The 14,013-nt window shown below is 40.8% G+C and overlaps 1 protein-coding gene across 1 annotated transcript; it reads left to right on the top strand.

Moving 5' to 3' along the window:
* The first annotated feature begins 32 nt into the window (after positions 1-32).
* On the top strand, positions 33-11,320 carry LOC113097125 (adhesion G protein-coupled receptor E3-like). Its single transcript, XM_026262326.1, has 10 exons — positions 33-201; positions 7,261-7,377; positions 7,937-8,118; positions 8,198-8,359; positions 8,434-8,640; positions 9,296-9,528; positions 9,668-9,734; positions 9,816-9,907; positions 9,996-10,158; positions 11,058-11,320. Exons 1-10 carry the CDS (start codon positions 33-35, stop codon positions 11,145-11,147), a joined length of 1,482 nt encoding a protein of 493 aa, XP_026118111.1. The 3' UTR covers positions 11,148-11,320.
* Positions 11,321-14,013: the final 2,693 nt, after the last annotated feature.

Here is a 14,013-nt window from a genome sequence, read left to right as displayed (position 1 = left end):
CATTAAATTAGACTGTGAGAAAAATTTTGACTATGGCTTTCAACGCTTCAGAGAAGATTGTAGAGTCATCATCATCAGCAAGCCCAACTGAACTAGCCTCTTATGGAAACCGTGTGTTAAAAACTAGTGAGAAGCTCATTTCTACATTAGTGAAGCCGACAGTCACAAGTGCCAGTGTCAATTTTACTCTTCCTGCTGTAGGTAAGTGAAGGTACAATTGTTATTGATAACTGAAAATCTGATTATATATTACATCAGTAACTTTATTTAGTCTAGAGAGCAGTGGTGGGTAACTAATTAATTTTGTTATGAACTTATAAAAGAGCAGGAAACACTTTTTTTACGCATGTCAAAGGTCAGCATTTTGTTTAGTTTTTTTAGTTTTTGGAGAACACAGAAATTGACACTGCTCTATTTTTATATGGGAACAACCAGCAGTGTGTTAAAAGTAACACTGAAGAAGTACTGAAGTTAATGTGGTAATTAAGTGATGATTGAGCATTAGTGATGAACACCTGCTGTTAACACGAAGAATCACTGAAAAAAAAAAAAAAAAGAACTTTGTTACACACAAGATCCACAAATATACCCTTAAAACAACAACTCACTTCCAGCCGCAGCCTTAGGTCAGCATACACTGTGTGATTTCAACAACGTTTTTGTTAAATACCACTGTACAAGTAAATTGTGTTTGATGTCAAGCCAAAGCACAGAATGTATGTGTTCAAACTCACTGTACAGTCCAGTTGTCAAGCTGTGTCTTGACTGCTCACAGTATAATAGAAAAAGTGTAGCCTCTATTGCTTCAATCCAAATCACATGCCCAAACGCCATTGTTTCTTTTCTGTTTTCACACAGATGCAGTGAAGGGAAAAAACATTGAGATTATTTGGTTCATAGTTTCGCTTCAACTGTGCGATACCCTCATGAAGGGTGTCCAAAATTTCTGACATGTCAGAAATTCATCTAACCACATGATTGTCACTCAGGAGAGGCTTATCACCTCCCATCACCCCCTATACATTCCACTTCAAAAGACGCACAACAAAGCTGAAATTTGTCCTGACTCAAAAAAATTGTCGCACAAGTCAGATTTTGGCTCAGAATTGGATTAAACACTTGCTAGTCACGACTGTTTCCTCAACACAGTTGCATCTCTGTCAAGTTATTTATAAAAGAGGTCCGTACAACGACGTAATCGGTGACTGTCTTTATTTAGCAACTCCGTACAACAGCTATCCGCCAGTGTGTTCGAACATAACATAACACAACCTCCGACCTTCTCTAACCCCGCCTCCTATACAGACGTCACCTCTGTTACTTCCAAAACTATTACACTATTATTCCATAATACCACATCTCCCTTTCTTTGAGAACATACTCTGAACTATCACTTTAGCAGGCTGTGTTCTTCAAAACTTAAACTCTCAGGTTTCAGGCAAATGTAAACAGTAAAGCAGAACAGTTTCACAATCACATTCCACTCTTCTTTTTTTTTTTCACAAATCAAGTCTCTGTGGCTTTCTAACCTCTCTCCCACACCTGGTCCGCACAGTCTCTGTGGTGGGACCCTCTCTGCTGGGTGATGTTACCACTGGTGGAGCTGGCTCTGGTGATGTTGTCACTGGTCGATTTTCTCCCACCAGTAGCTTATCAGCGTCAATTTCCCCACTGTTGGTCTGCAGTGGCACCAAGTGATGCCGGTTCCTCCTCAGTGTCCCCTGAGGCACCTGGACGATATAAGAGCGAGGGGTGTTGTGTGTAGATAGCACAGTGCCCTGGACTCGTGCATCGGTGATCCACACATCCTCCCCAGGTACGAGTGGCTCTAGATTTCTTGCGCCGTGTTTCTTGTTGAATAATTTTGCATCATTCCCCCTCTTTTCCCTTTCTTTGGCCTCCAGCACGTTGTAATCGGGCAGAACTGGATTCAGCAGGGTTGGGAGGGCAGGAACTGTAGTGCGGAGGCGCCGCCCCATCAACAGCTCGGCTGGGCTATAGCCGTTCTGTAGAGGGGTTGCTCTGTAGGCCAGCAAGGCAAGGTATGGGTCTGATGCCTTTGTTAGCAGGTTTTTCACAGTTTGTACAGCGAGTTCCGCCTCCCCATTGCTTTGGGGAAACTTGGGGCTGCTCGTGATGTGCACAAAGCCATAGTCTGCTACAAAGGCTTTAAAGTGGCTACCAGAAAACTGGGGGCCATTGTCACTTTTAAGGAATTCACAAATCCCATGACGTGAAAATATGGATTTCAGGTGCACCACCACATCTGTGGACCTTGTGGGTGACAGCAGGGCAATTTCCACATACCTTGAAAAATAATCTACTACTAGTAGATAGGTCTTGCCTTTCAGCATGAACACGTCAGCTCCCAAAGTTTGCCAAGGCCTGTCCGGCATCTCCGTTAGTATCAACGGCTCTTTGACGTTCTTTCTCTCCTGAATGCAGGTTCTACATTTCAGTACCATGTCATTCAGCTGGCTACTGAGCCCTGGCCACCATACTGTCTGTTTGGCCCGGCCTCTACATTTTGTCACACCCAGGTGTCCCTCATGTAGTCTCTGCAGCACATCCCCTTGTAAGGCGAATGGGATGACAAGCCTTGTGCCACGCAGCAGCAGTCCATCTGGCACAGTCAGCACTGCTCTATCAGGCCAGTAATGTCTCAGCGCTCCCTGCAATTGGCTTTTGTCAGGCCAGCCATCTGTGCAGTACTCCATCAGTGCAGAGCATGTGCTGTCTGCCTTTAGGTGCTCGCGTAAGCTGCTCAGATAATCTCCACTGACAATGTTGCTGATGACAGAGTCTACATAGATGTTGGTGTCCTCTAGTAGGCTTGTATCTGTGTGTGATCTTGCGGTTCTTAGGGGAGCACGCGACAAGGTGTCGGCTGTCCACAGGCTTTTGCCAGGGACATGATTGACTGAATAATTGTACCTCATGAGTCGCATTTTAAATCTTTGGATTCTTGGTGGGAGGTCATCCAGGGCCTTCCCGCCCAGCAGACTCACTAATGGCTTATGGTCCGTTTCCAGCTCGAATGGTCTTCCCAGGATGAAACAGCTGAACCTTTCACAAGCCCACATTGCAGCTAGTGTCTCCTTCTCTACTTGAGCATAGCGCTGCTCTGTTGGTGTCATTGACCTGGACGCATATGCCACAGGTGACCACCTGGCATCGCTCTTCTGCAACAGGACTGCACCCAGGCCAAAGGAAGAGGCATCAGCTGAGATTTTTAGTGCACTGTTTGGGTTGTATAGTGCAAGCACTGGTGTGGATGACAGCTCTGTTTTTAACTGGTCAAATGAGGCCTGCTGTTCTGTCCCCCAGTACCAGTGGTTCTTTTTGGACAGAAGGTCTCTTAGCACTTTGTCTTTTTCGGACAGGTTAGGCAATAAGCAGCCCAGCTGATTGACCATGCCCAGAAAACTTCTAAGTCTGCTGACATTTTTGGGTGCGTCCATCTCCTGCACCGCTCTCGTCTTCTCCGGATCTGGCTTCACTCCATCTGCTGAAATCACATGACCCAGGAATTTGACTGTATGGCGTGTGAGCTCACATTTGTCCATGTTGAGCGTAATGCCAGCCTTTTGTGCCTTCTCTAACACCTTATGTACCCGACCATCATGCTCGTCCTGCGTCTGTCCCCAGACCAGGATGTCATCCATGTGACACAGTACTCCCTCCAGGCCACCTGTCACTTCTGTCATCATCATCCTTTGAAAGTGCTCGGGGGCTGAAGCTATGCCAAAGGGTAGCCGGTTGAAATAGTAGCGCCCAAAGGGCGTGATGAAGGTGGTGTATTTGGCAGACTGTTTTGTCAATGGTACTTGCCAAAAACCCATATTGGCATCTAATTTGCTAAATACTGTTGCACCAGCTAGCATGCCCAGAGTGTGTTCAACCAAAGGCAGGATAAACTTTTCTCTGCAAACGGATTCATTCATCCTTGTGAAATCCACACAAATGCGGACAGTACCTGCTTTTTTGGCACCACCACCATCCCGGCGCACCAAGCAGTCGGCTCCTCAATCTTTGTGATTACGCCCATCCTCTCCATACGGTCAATCTCCTCCTTCACTTTTCCCATAAGCGGCAGAGGGACTCTGTGTGGTGCGTGTAGAGAGAAGGGCACAGCCTCTGGTTTTAATTTGATTGAGTATGGCCTCCGAACAAGACCCAGGCCGCTACACAGTTTCGGATACTGTTGTTTCACAGATTCCATGGTGATGCTGTTAACCCTGCACACAAGCTGAAGCTGTTCTATAGCAGGCCTTCCCAGCAATGCAGTGTGTAGGTCTTTTACAACATAAATGTCCTCTGTGGCTGTCATTTTGCCTCTGCGCAGTGTTTCTCTGGCTACACCTAGGACAGAGAGCACATTGCCACCTGGCCCAAACAATGGGCGTGTCGACACTGCCAGGCGCTTCACATCAGGTCCTGTAATGTCATAGTACACCTCGGGTGGCAGGGCGGTGACATCAGCACCAGTGTCCATTTTAAAGCACACATTTTTTTGTCTTACTTGTAGCTGCACTGTCCACGGGTCTTTTCCAGCGTCCACGGCTCCCAAAAAGAAACTCTCTTCATCTTCTGTAGTGACAGCATTCAGAGATTTTGCAGCGTTTCTGCACACTTTGCCATAATGTCCCATTTTGCCACAGTTGTGACACACAGCATCTGCAGCAGGGCATTCTGATTTTCCATGTGATGGCATTTTCCCACATCTATAACAGGCCTTTGAACCTTGCTGTGGCCGTGCAGTAGGTTTATATTTGCCAGGTGTTTGTGCTTGTGGCTGAGGCTTTGAGGGAAATTTGGGGTTTCTGTAATTTTTAGCATGCACAGCATCAACATTGAAGCATTTGCTAGCACCACCATTTTCTCCTCTTAAATCACACTGCTGTCGTCTAACTTCTTAAAACTGCCTTGTTTTTGTTATAGCAGTTTCAAGTGTTAAGTCTCTGTCTAGCTGTAGCTTTTCGGACAGTGAAACGTTTCTCAGCCCGACCACTAACCTGTCGCGTATCAGCTCCTTTTGTAACTGTCCATAATTGCAATGTTCAGCTAATCCGTATAGAGCAGTCATAAAGGAATCCACCGTTTCTCCCAGCAGTTGCACACGCTGATTGAACTTGGCTCTTTCATATATTACATTCTTTTTAGGCACAAAAATTGCTTCAAAGCTGCCTTAACATCCGTGTACTTCTTCCTCTGATCTTCAGTTAGCGTAAGCCCTTTAAGCACATCTTCGGCTTCATCGCCCATACAATACACTAACGTGTTTACCTGGTTTTCTTCCGAGGTTGCGTTTAAATTGGTTGCAAGCCGAAAGCGGTCAAATCTCCTAATCCAACGCTCCCATTCGTGAGGCTTGGTAAAATCGAATGGCTCTTGAGGTTGTATTGTGAACGTAGCAGTTGGTGTAGGTTGCGCCATATCAGCAGGCTCGTCTCCCATTCCTCCGCCAAACGATAACGTTACACTTTTCTTTTCCTCTTCCGCTTACAAGTCGTCCTGTTCTGACACCATGTCAAGTTATTTATAAAAGAGGTCCGTACAACGACGTAATCGGTGACTGTCTTTATTTAGCAACTCCGTACAACAGCCATCCGCCAGTGTGTTCGAACATAACATAACACTACCTCCGACCTTCTATAACCCCGCCTCCTATACAGACGTCACCTCTGTTACTTCCAAAACTATTACACTATTATTCCATAATACCACAATCTCCATTGTTTGAACCACATTAGTTCAACATTAAAGGGCCTTTGTTAATGACATCACATGTGGTGGAATGATAACTTCTGCTAATGAATTGATTTTATATTTATGAGATTCTTGATGTTTGATTAATTGCAGGTTCCCTCTTACATGAAACTCCGGGGTTCCCTTAGGATTTTATGGTTAACAATGGTTTTGGGAAATGCACCTCAAAGCGAGGTTTTGATGTTTTATTGAAAATAACATTAATTTGAAGTTAATTTAATAGTGATTAGTGTCACCTTTAGTTGGACTCTTGACTCTTTAACGTTACTTTTTTTATCTCTCTGGCTGCTGTAACTCTGAATATATGAAGCATAGTTGTTAAGTAAAGAAAAGTCACAAGCAAAAATGATCAGGTGATGCGGAAGACAATCATCTGATTCATTGATCTTGTTCAGACTCTCATCTGTGATTATATGGGTAGTGCCTTATTAAATTATAGTAGCTCTATAAAACTACAGCATGAGATCCATTAGGTCAAAGGTCATTTCTTACAGTACACTGTATACTGAAGTGCTCCAGTTCCCATCTTGCTTTTCTTCCAATCCTAAATGTCATTAAAATCAAAACAAATGTCACACTGAGGTGTAAAATAAAAAAAAAAAAATAGGCACACAAAGAAGACAAAAGAAGACAAATAATTTTATTAAATCCACACAGAGGGTAAAACCACAGAAGGTAGGTGGGAGACCATGTAGAGAAATGTCACAACAACATCAATACTGGACCAAGAAACAGTGAACATACTACAACTTAAAAATGAGGGCAAATATTAATCAGACACAAGAGAACCAAATTACAAAATCAAAGGGGACACAGAAACTAGGTCACACAGGGAACACATAAAAAATGATAAATACACAGACTGTGACAGTACTCCCCACCGTACTCTGAAGGCGCAACTTCGCACCAAGGCAAGAAGGACAAAGGACGGTGGGAGTGGTTAGGGCTGGGGAGAAGGCAGTGGTGAAGGTCAGGTAGATGACCAGGGCGGAGATGACGGAGGGAGGAGCCAGGAAGGATCCAGAAGGAGGGAAGAACCAGGGAGAAATCAGGAAGGACCAGGGCGGATGAGATGGAGGGAGGAGCCAGGACTGAGACAGGCAGAGCCAGGGAGGATCAGACAGAAGAAGAAGCCAAAGAGAAGATAGGAGGGAGCTAAAGCTGGAGGAGCCAGGTGGGACCCAGACAGCAACCAACTTGATTTCAAAGGGTAGATCCGATATAGGGAGGAGCCATGGTGAAGGAAGATGACTCCAGGGGGCCAACATTTCAACATCAATAAAGGACCAAGAAACAGTGAACTGACTAAAATTTAAATAGGATGGTAAATGAGGATAATTAAAGAAGCACAGGTGAATCAAATGATGAAATCAAAGGGGAGACAGAAACTAGGTCACACAGGAAAGACTAAGGCAATAATAATGATATATATATATATATATATATATATACAATTAAATAGCATGTAACTGTTTGTTTGTGTTTAATCAGAGGGTCAAGTCTTCATGGTTGGACCACAGGTCACCTTACATAAAATGCCTCGACTTGACACAACAAATTCTTCTGTGGACATCGATCTCATTGGGATGTCCAAGAACAACACTGAAAGTATGTCAAATGTTTTAGTTTGATTTAAAAGATGTGGGCAGATACATTATACCATTACATTTAAACTACATTTACTTTTTGGTTGCTGTTGTTGTGTTGTTGTTATTGTAACATATAGTACAGAGGTGGCAAACTCCGATCCTGTAGAGCCTCAGCCTTGCAGAGTTCAGCTCCAGCCCTAATTAAATCTCAGTGGCCTGTAGCTTTTTAATAAAACTTAAGACCTTGATTAGCTTGTTCAGGTATGTTTGATTAAAGTTGAAGCAAAACTCTGTATGGCAGGGATAGGCAACTCCGGTCCTGGAGGGCCACTATCCTGCAGAGTTTAGCTTCAGCCCTCATAAAATCTCACCTGCCTGTATCTATAGTGTAATCCCAAAAACACTGATTGCCTTTTCAGGTGTGTTTAATTAGGGTTTGAGATAAACTCTGCAGGATAGTGGCCCTCCAGGACTGGAGATGCCTATCCCTGCTGTATGGCTACGGCTCTCTAGGACTGACGTTCACCACCCCGATAAAGTATTTAATGTAAATGTATTATTCTGTTTCTGTCACTCAGGATCAGCTGCTGTGGCTTTCATGAGCTATGTCACGATGGAGAATCTACTGAAGCCAGACTTCTTCAACACATCAAATGACACAGTTAAAACCATGATGTCCACTGTGATCTCAGCTACTCTTCCCAAAACCACCAACACTAAACTCACCAAACCAGTCAACTTCACCTTCAGACACATCAGAGTGAGAGACTGAAATGTGTTTGTCCAACATCTGGAAACATCTAATATTCAGTGTTCTGATATTTTCTTCATCTTTTCAGGAGTTTGATCACAGTGGTTCTCTGACCTGTGTGTACTGGAATATCAGCGAGTGGATTGTAGATGGTTGTTCTGTTTTAGAGTTCAACCGCAGCTACACTGTGTGTTCCTGTGTTCATCTGTCCACATTCGCTCTCATCATGCAAACCAGCCGCCCACCAGAGGTACTGAACATTTCTAGTGAACTCTGAAGAACAGCACAGATTTGGCACTCATGAACTCTGACATGTTTTCACAGAGTGACCCACTGCTGGATCTGTTGAATTTGGTGTGTGTGATCGTGGGGCTGGTGTTCTTCAGTTTGGCCCTGTTGACCTTTGCCTTTTGTCAGTGGAGTTCTTTAGTGAATAATGTGGCTCGAATCAACATCTGCATCAGTCTTCTGCTGGCTCACCTTCTGTTCCTGCTCACACAGCAGTTCCTGAATCTCATACGGCCTCAGCAGGTGAGAATGATGAAGGAGCCCTACAGCTCAGCACAGCATCACTAACCCCTTTCACACTGCGATTCTGTAAAATACACGAGTGATCTGTCCCAGCAATTGTTCCCGGGTCACTAGATTTTGCACTTTCACACTGTCAGTGATTACCCGGAATATCTGCGTGCATTCACACACAACCCGTAAACGTCCCATAAAGACAAATGACATCAGGGTGTGACATGTAATGTACGAGCCAAAAATGCTTGGCACGTTAACTTTCTATTAAGCTTCCGAACAATCTCAGCATCAGCGTAGAAAGTGAGGAACTAATTGATCTCTGCTTCATTACAGTTTGCACATGTTTTATTATTATTATTATTTTTTGTCACAAATGCTTATCAAATCAAACAGCCAGTAAAAGAGTTGTCTGATAATGTGAAGCATCACTACGACATATCCTTTAACGACACTAGTTTTGTCTTTTGTTCACACAGTCCCTTGAATAAACCCGGCAAAGTTACTAGGTCCCCGACCTGGGATCAATCCCGGAATCAATCCTGGGACATGTTTGCTTTCACACAGAAGGTGACCCAGCAATGTTCCGGCAATTTTCTGGGTCCAACGTGCAGTGCGAAAGGGGCTGTTGAGAATCATCATAACCCTTTCTCTTGATCTTCAGGTGTTGTGTGCAGTGATCTCAGGCCTTCTGCACTTCCTCTTTCTCTCCGGCTTTGTGTGGATGTTCATTGAAGCTGTGCTGCTCTTCATCTGTGTGAAGAACCTATCAAAGATCAGCTCTAAAAAGAGGGCGGTGCTTAGCACTGGATTCCTGTGTGTGATTGGATATGTGGTTGCTCTGGTTGTAGTGTGTGTGTCTGTCGGTCTGGTTCCTGAAGGCTACGGCAGTGAAAAGTGAGTGATCTGATAAAATATAGACACAAACTCTATCAGTGTCAAGCAAAAGATTAAAATCTGCAATACTTCACTAGTCAACACCTGAAATAGTGTTTCTGAAAAATTAATTCAGTTATATTGATTTTTCTTTGAACAGCTGCTGGATTAAACTGGATAAAGGCTTCATCTGGAGTTTTATTGGTCCTGTTTGTGTCATACTAGCTGTAAACACATTTCTCATTTCTCATGACTTTTATTTATATTGAAAGGAAAACAAGGTGATTAATTACTCTTCTACTTTGCAGGCAAACACAATTCTCTTCATCAACATTGTCATCAGTCTGAACTCAGCTTTCAAAAGTCTCAATGCTGAAGTTTCACAGATTAAGCAAACCAAGTAACTTTAGTATTTATTAACTCTATAGAAAATCACATAGTCAATAAAGGCATAATAATAAAGACATTCTTTCTCTGTTTCTCTGCAGGATTATGGTGTTTAAAACACTGGCTCAGTTTGTGGTTCTTGGTTGCCCCTGGATTCTTGGTGTCTTCACTGATAACAAGAAAGTGCTGGAGATCATCTTCCTGATCTTGAACTCCCAGCAGGGAACCTTCATCTTCCTGATCTACTGTGTCCTCAATAAAAAGGTCAGACACCCCTCAATTTACATGTGTAATTTGGATGTTTTCACAGAGGTCCTGTTTTTATTTTGGTGACCTGCAACTGTCACAGCGTCTGGTCTGTGTATCCCTGGGTGTCCACTAGTGATCTCACTTCCCCATTGAGTCACCCCACTTAACACAGGTTAAGATATTTTAGATTTAGTCTGAGAGCTCTCAGTCCCTCCATTGAAACTGTGTGTACGGTATACTGTCCATGTCCAGAAAGGTAAGAAAAACACCATCAAAGTAGTCCCTGTGACATCAGAGGGTCAGTTAGAATTTTTTGAAGCATCGAAAATAAATTTTGGTCCAAAAATAGCAAAATCTATGACTTTTTCAGCACTGTCTTCTCTTACATGTCTGTTGTGAGCATGTTCACTGCAGTGTATGATATCCGGTTCACGAACAAATCCTTCGATGTAACCGGATCTTCTTGAACCAGTTCACCAAATTGAACTGAATCGTTTGAAACGGTTCACGTCTCCAATATGCATTAATCCACAAATGACTTAAGCTGTTAAGTTTTTTAATGTGGCTGACACTCCCTCTGAGTTCAAACAAACCAATATCCCAATACCAATATAAAAATGACAGAATGCCTTTGATCTCCAAGCTTAATAAAATGACTTAATAATTTTAGGCTCTGTTTTCTAAAGATAGCATCAGTTTAAAATCTTTTTTTTTGTCCTAGACATTTTATCATCCCGCATAGTTTATCGAAGTAAATAAAGCATGCATATTTTAATACTATTTTTTCTAAAAATGCATCTAAAATCCACTTTTTCTAACCTGTTTATCCCAAACAAACTCTATCCTGGTTCATGAGTTTCAGAGGTTAAATTGATATCATGTCACTCATCTCCTCTCGTCTCATTCTTGTCCAGGTCAGGGAGCAGTACAGGAAGTTCTTCAGATGTCTTTGCTCAAACAACACTGAGGACTACAGCATCACGTTCAGAGTAACCACTGAATAAGTAATAAGTAATACAATTCTGCTCAAGTGCCATTAATATACAGCTGATTTTATGTAACAAAATCTATGTTTTTGTATGCTAAATGTTAAAGTCTCAGATCATTTCTGCAAATGAAAGAAAACATGTTATTCTACAGTGTCTTATTTTATAGCTTCTATATATTTATTAATATTATTATTAGTAGTAGTAGTAGTAGTAGTAGTAGTAGTACAAAGTACATTTGTTCAATTCTCAAAACAATCACATTTGAAAACTCCAGAAAACTATTTCATGTGCCTATGGTAAAGGGAAATAAATTACATGTATGGAAACATACAGTTATGTGGGAGTAACAATTTATTACTTTAATTAAACATAATTACATCTTTAGATTTTTTCCAAACTAATGAATTTTTATTCTATAAAGGCCCATTTTACAGTACATTAATATTGTGATTCACTATATATAAATAGAAAAATGTAGTTTCATGAATGAGGGACACATGTTTTATTGATATTGTGAATTTACATTTAAAACTAAACTATTAAAATAAGAAAATGAACAGCTAATGGCTTCAGTGTAAAATGAATCTGTTACTTAGCTTGAATTGCATTTTGCTTTGTACAGGTCACATTGGTGTTTTCCTTTACTATTTGATTTAATTTCTGTTAGAAAATTTGTTCATAGAACAAAATAATAAACAATGCTAAAGAAATAGAGAAAGTGTGTGAATGTGAATTACTCAAAAATGTGTGGTTTTCCTGAAACTTCACTCTTAAAAATAAAGGTGCTTCACGAAAGAAGGTTCTACATATCTAAAATACGGCATTTTAAACTGTATTTGCACCCCAAAATATGCCGTTGTGATTACAAACGCCGTAAAAAACATGTAAAAATACGTCAATGACTAAAGCACAATCATCATTTAATTAGTCTCTTAAAGCTGCAGTAGGTAACTTTTGTAAAAATATTTTTTTTTACATATTTGTTAAACCTGTCATTATGTCCTGACAGTAGAATATGAGACAGATAATCTGTAAAAAAATCAAGCTCCTCTGGCTCCTCCCAGTGGTCCTATTGCAATTTGCAGAAATTCATATGCTCCCGGTAAGAAACAACCAATCAGAGCTGCGGTCCGTAACTTTGTTTGTGTTCAAAATGTAGAAAAATGTATTTAATAAGCGAGTACACCATGAATGCATTTTCCAAACCGTGTTTTTAGCTTTTCCTGAATCACTAGGGTGCACCTATAATAAGTGTTTATATTCGGACTATTTTAGATTGCTTCGGGGGAACCGCGGCGGAGTAACTCAGTACCTTTGTGATTCTTCATAGACATAAACAGAGAGAGGTAATTACGGCTATGATGTTCTTCCACAAGATGCAAGCAGTTCTGTTTATTAACCGCTAGAGCGTCAAAAGTTACCTACCGCAGCTTTAATTATCTCATTGACTTTAACTCTTTGAAGACTTGGGATTTGACTTGAGACTAGTTTGTGACTTGAAAGGAATGACTTGGTTCCTCCTCTGGTGAAATCAGCTGCTGATTCATGGGTGGAATAAACATATGACAGGACTTTTACTTTCTGACCCCTGGATTTTACACCTCTGCCTGTAAAATATCAGCTTTTTTTGCACTCTTTGGCCACCAGGTGGTATTGTGAGTAAATGAAGCTTCCAGAAATTAACACTTTTGTCAACCACTTTGCTGAAAAGCTTAAAGCTTCATTAGGCTTCATCTCACCTTCACTACTTATTGCTAAGATTTCACGTTCAGCGATTATCCTTCATCCAATTATCCAATTAACCTTCCCCATTTTATTTATTCAACTTATTACACAGATACCTTTTACTACTGCATTAGTAATTAACTGGACGTATTTGAGTTTTGTTTCCAAAATGAGAAAACCTCCCTAGTGAGCGAGATAATGTTTAAAATTTGAGCATCATATCATGTAGAAGCTTGTTGATAGCCTGCTTGTTAAAATGCCCAACTCCCAAACCGCACCGATCGCTGGTTTGTGTTTGGGACTTAGCAGGTCTAGCTGGCATTTCTTCATCAATGTAGATTTACCTGTGAATCAATGTCGGGTTCCGTGCAATTTTTGCAAATTGGATCAAAGCTGATATTGTGACGTTGTTTCACCTCAGTACCTTTCAGCATGGGTGAATACACAACTGTTAGTTCAATTAGACATAGTTTGCATTTAGATCAACACTGTACATTCATAAAGGTTAAAAATCTAATAACTGGCAGCAATGGCTTTACATCCAACTTCAATAAACTACCACATGCTAAATTTTTTATTTCAAAGTTTTATTTTGGAAACATTCTGTATAAAACAAGGCAAGGCAAGTTTATTTATATAGCACATTTCGTACACAATGGTAATTCTAAGTGCTTTACATAAAATAAAGTAAAATAATCATGAAGAAAAATAATTAAAACAAATAAAACAAGCAATTATTTTTTTTTTTAAATGATTAAAACATTTACTTAAAATTAATTTTAAAAAAGTTAGAAAATTATTTTAGAAAACAGTTAGAAAATAGATTAATATAATCCCAAACTTTAGTTTGGAGTGTTTGTGCATGGCTGTATTGTTAAAAATCTGTAGAAGAACAAACCAAATACAATATTTAAAGACAAAAAAAAAATAAAATAAAAAAACATATTTGGCGCTGCACTTGCAAAAGAATCCTTTGTATTTAGAAACGCTTGTACTTTTTTTTTTTTTTTTGACTGAAACCATTTGATATTTTAGTTTTGGTGAAAAACTATAGTTCATGTGAAAACATGTTTAACTAATCTGTCTCATTACAAGAGATTTATAAATTTGTGCAGTGAAAATGTTGAACTGTTTGAGAATGGAACCTGCAACAGAC

The sequence above is a fragment of the Carassius auratus genome, unplaced genomic scaffold (genome assembly GCF_003368295.1).
Source record: "Carassius auratus strain Wakin unplaced genomic scaffold, ASM336829v1 scaf_tig00216111, whole genome shotgun sequence".
Classification (NCBI taxonomy): Eukaryota; Metazoa; Chordata; class Actinopteri; order Cypriniformes; family Cyprinidae; genus Carassius; species Carassius auratus.
This window is presented reverse-complemented; position numbering and strand designations above follow the sequence as displayed.

Bases quoted from the DNA above. Each gene is read 5' to 3' on its own strand.
- LOC113097125 (XM_026262326.1), top strand. From the start codon at position 33: ATGGCTTTCAACGCTTCAGAGAAGATTGTAGAGTCATCATCATCAGCA. The intron at 7,378-7,936 runs GTATGTCAAATG...TCTGTCACTCAG, and splicing joins GTCCAAGAACAACACTGAAA to GATCAGCTGCTGTGGCTTTC. The intron at 9,735-9,815 runs GTAAACACATTT...TCTACTTTGCAG, and splicing joins CTGTTTGTGTCATACTAGCT to GCAAACACAATTCTCTTCAT.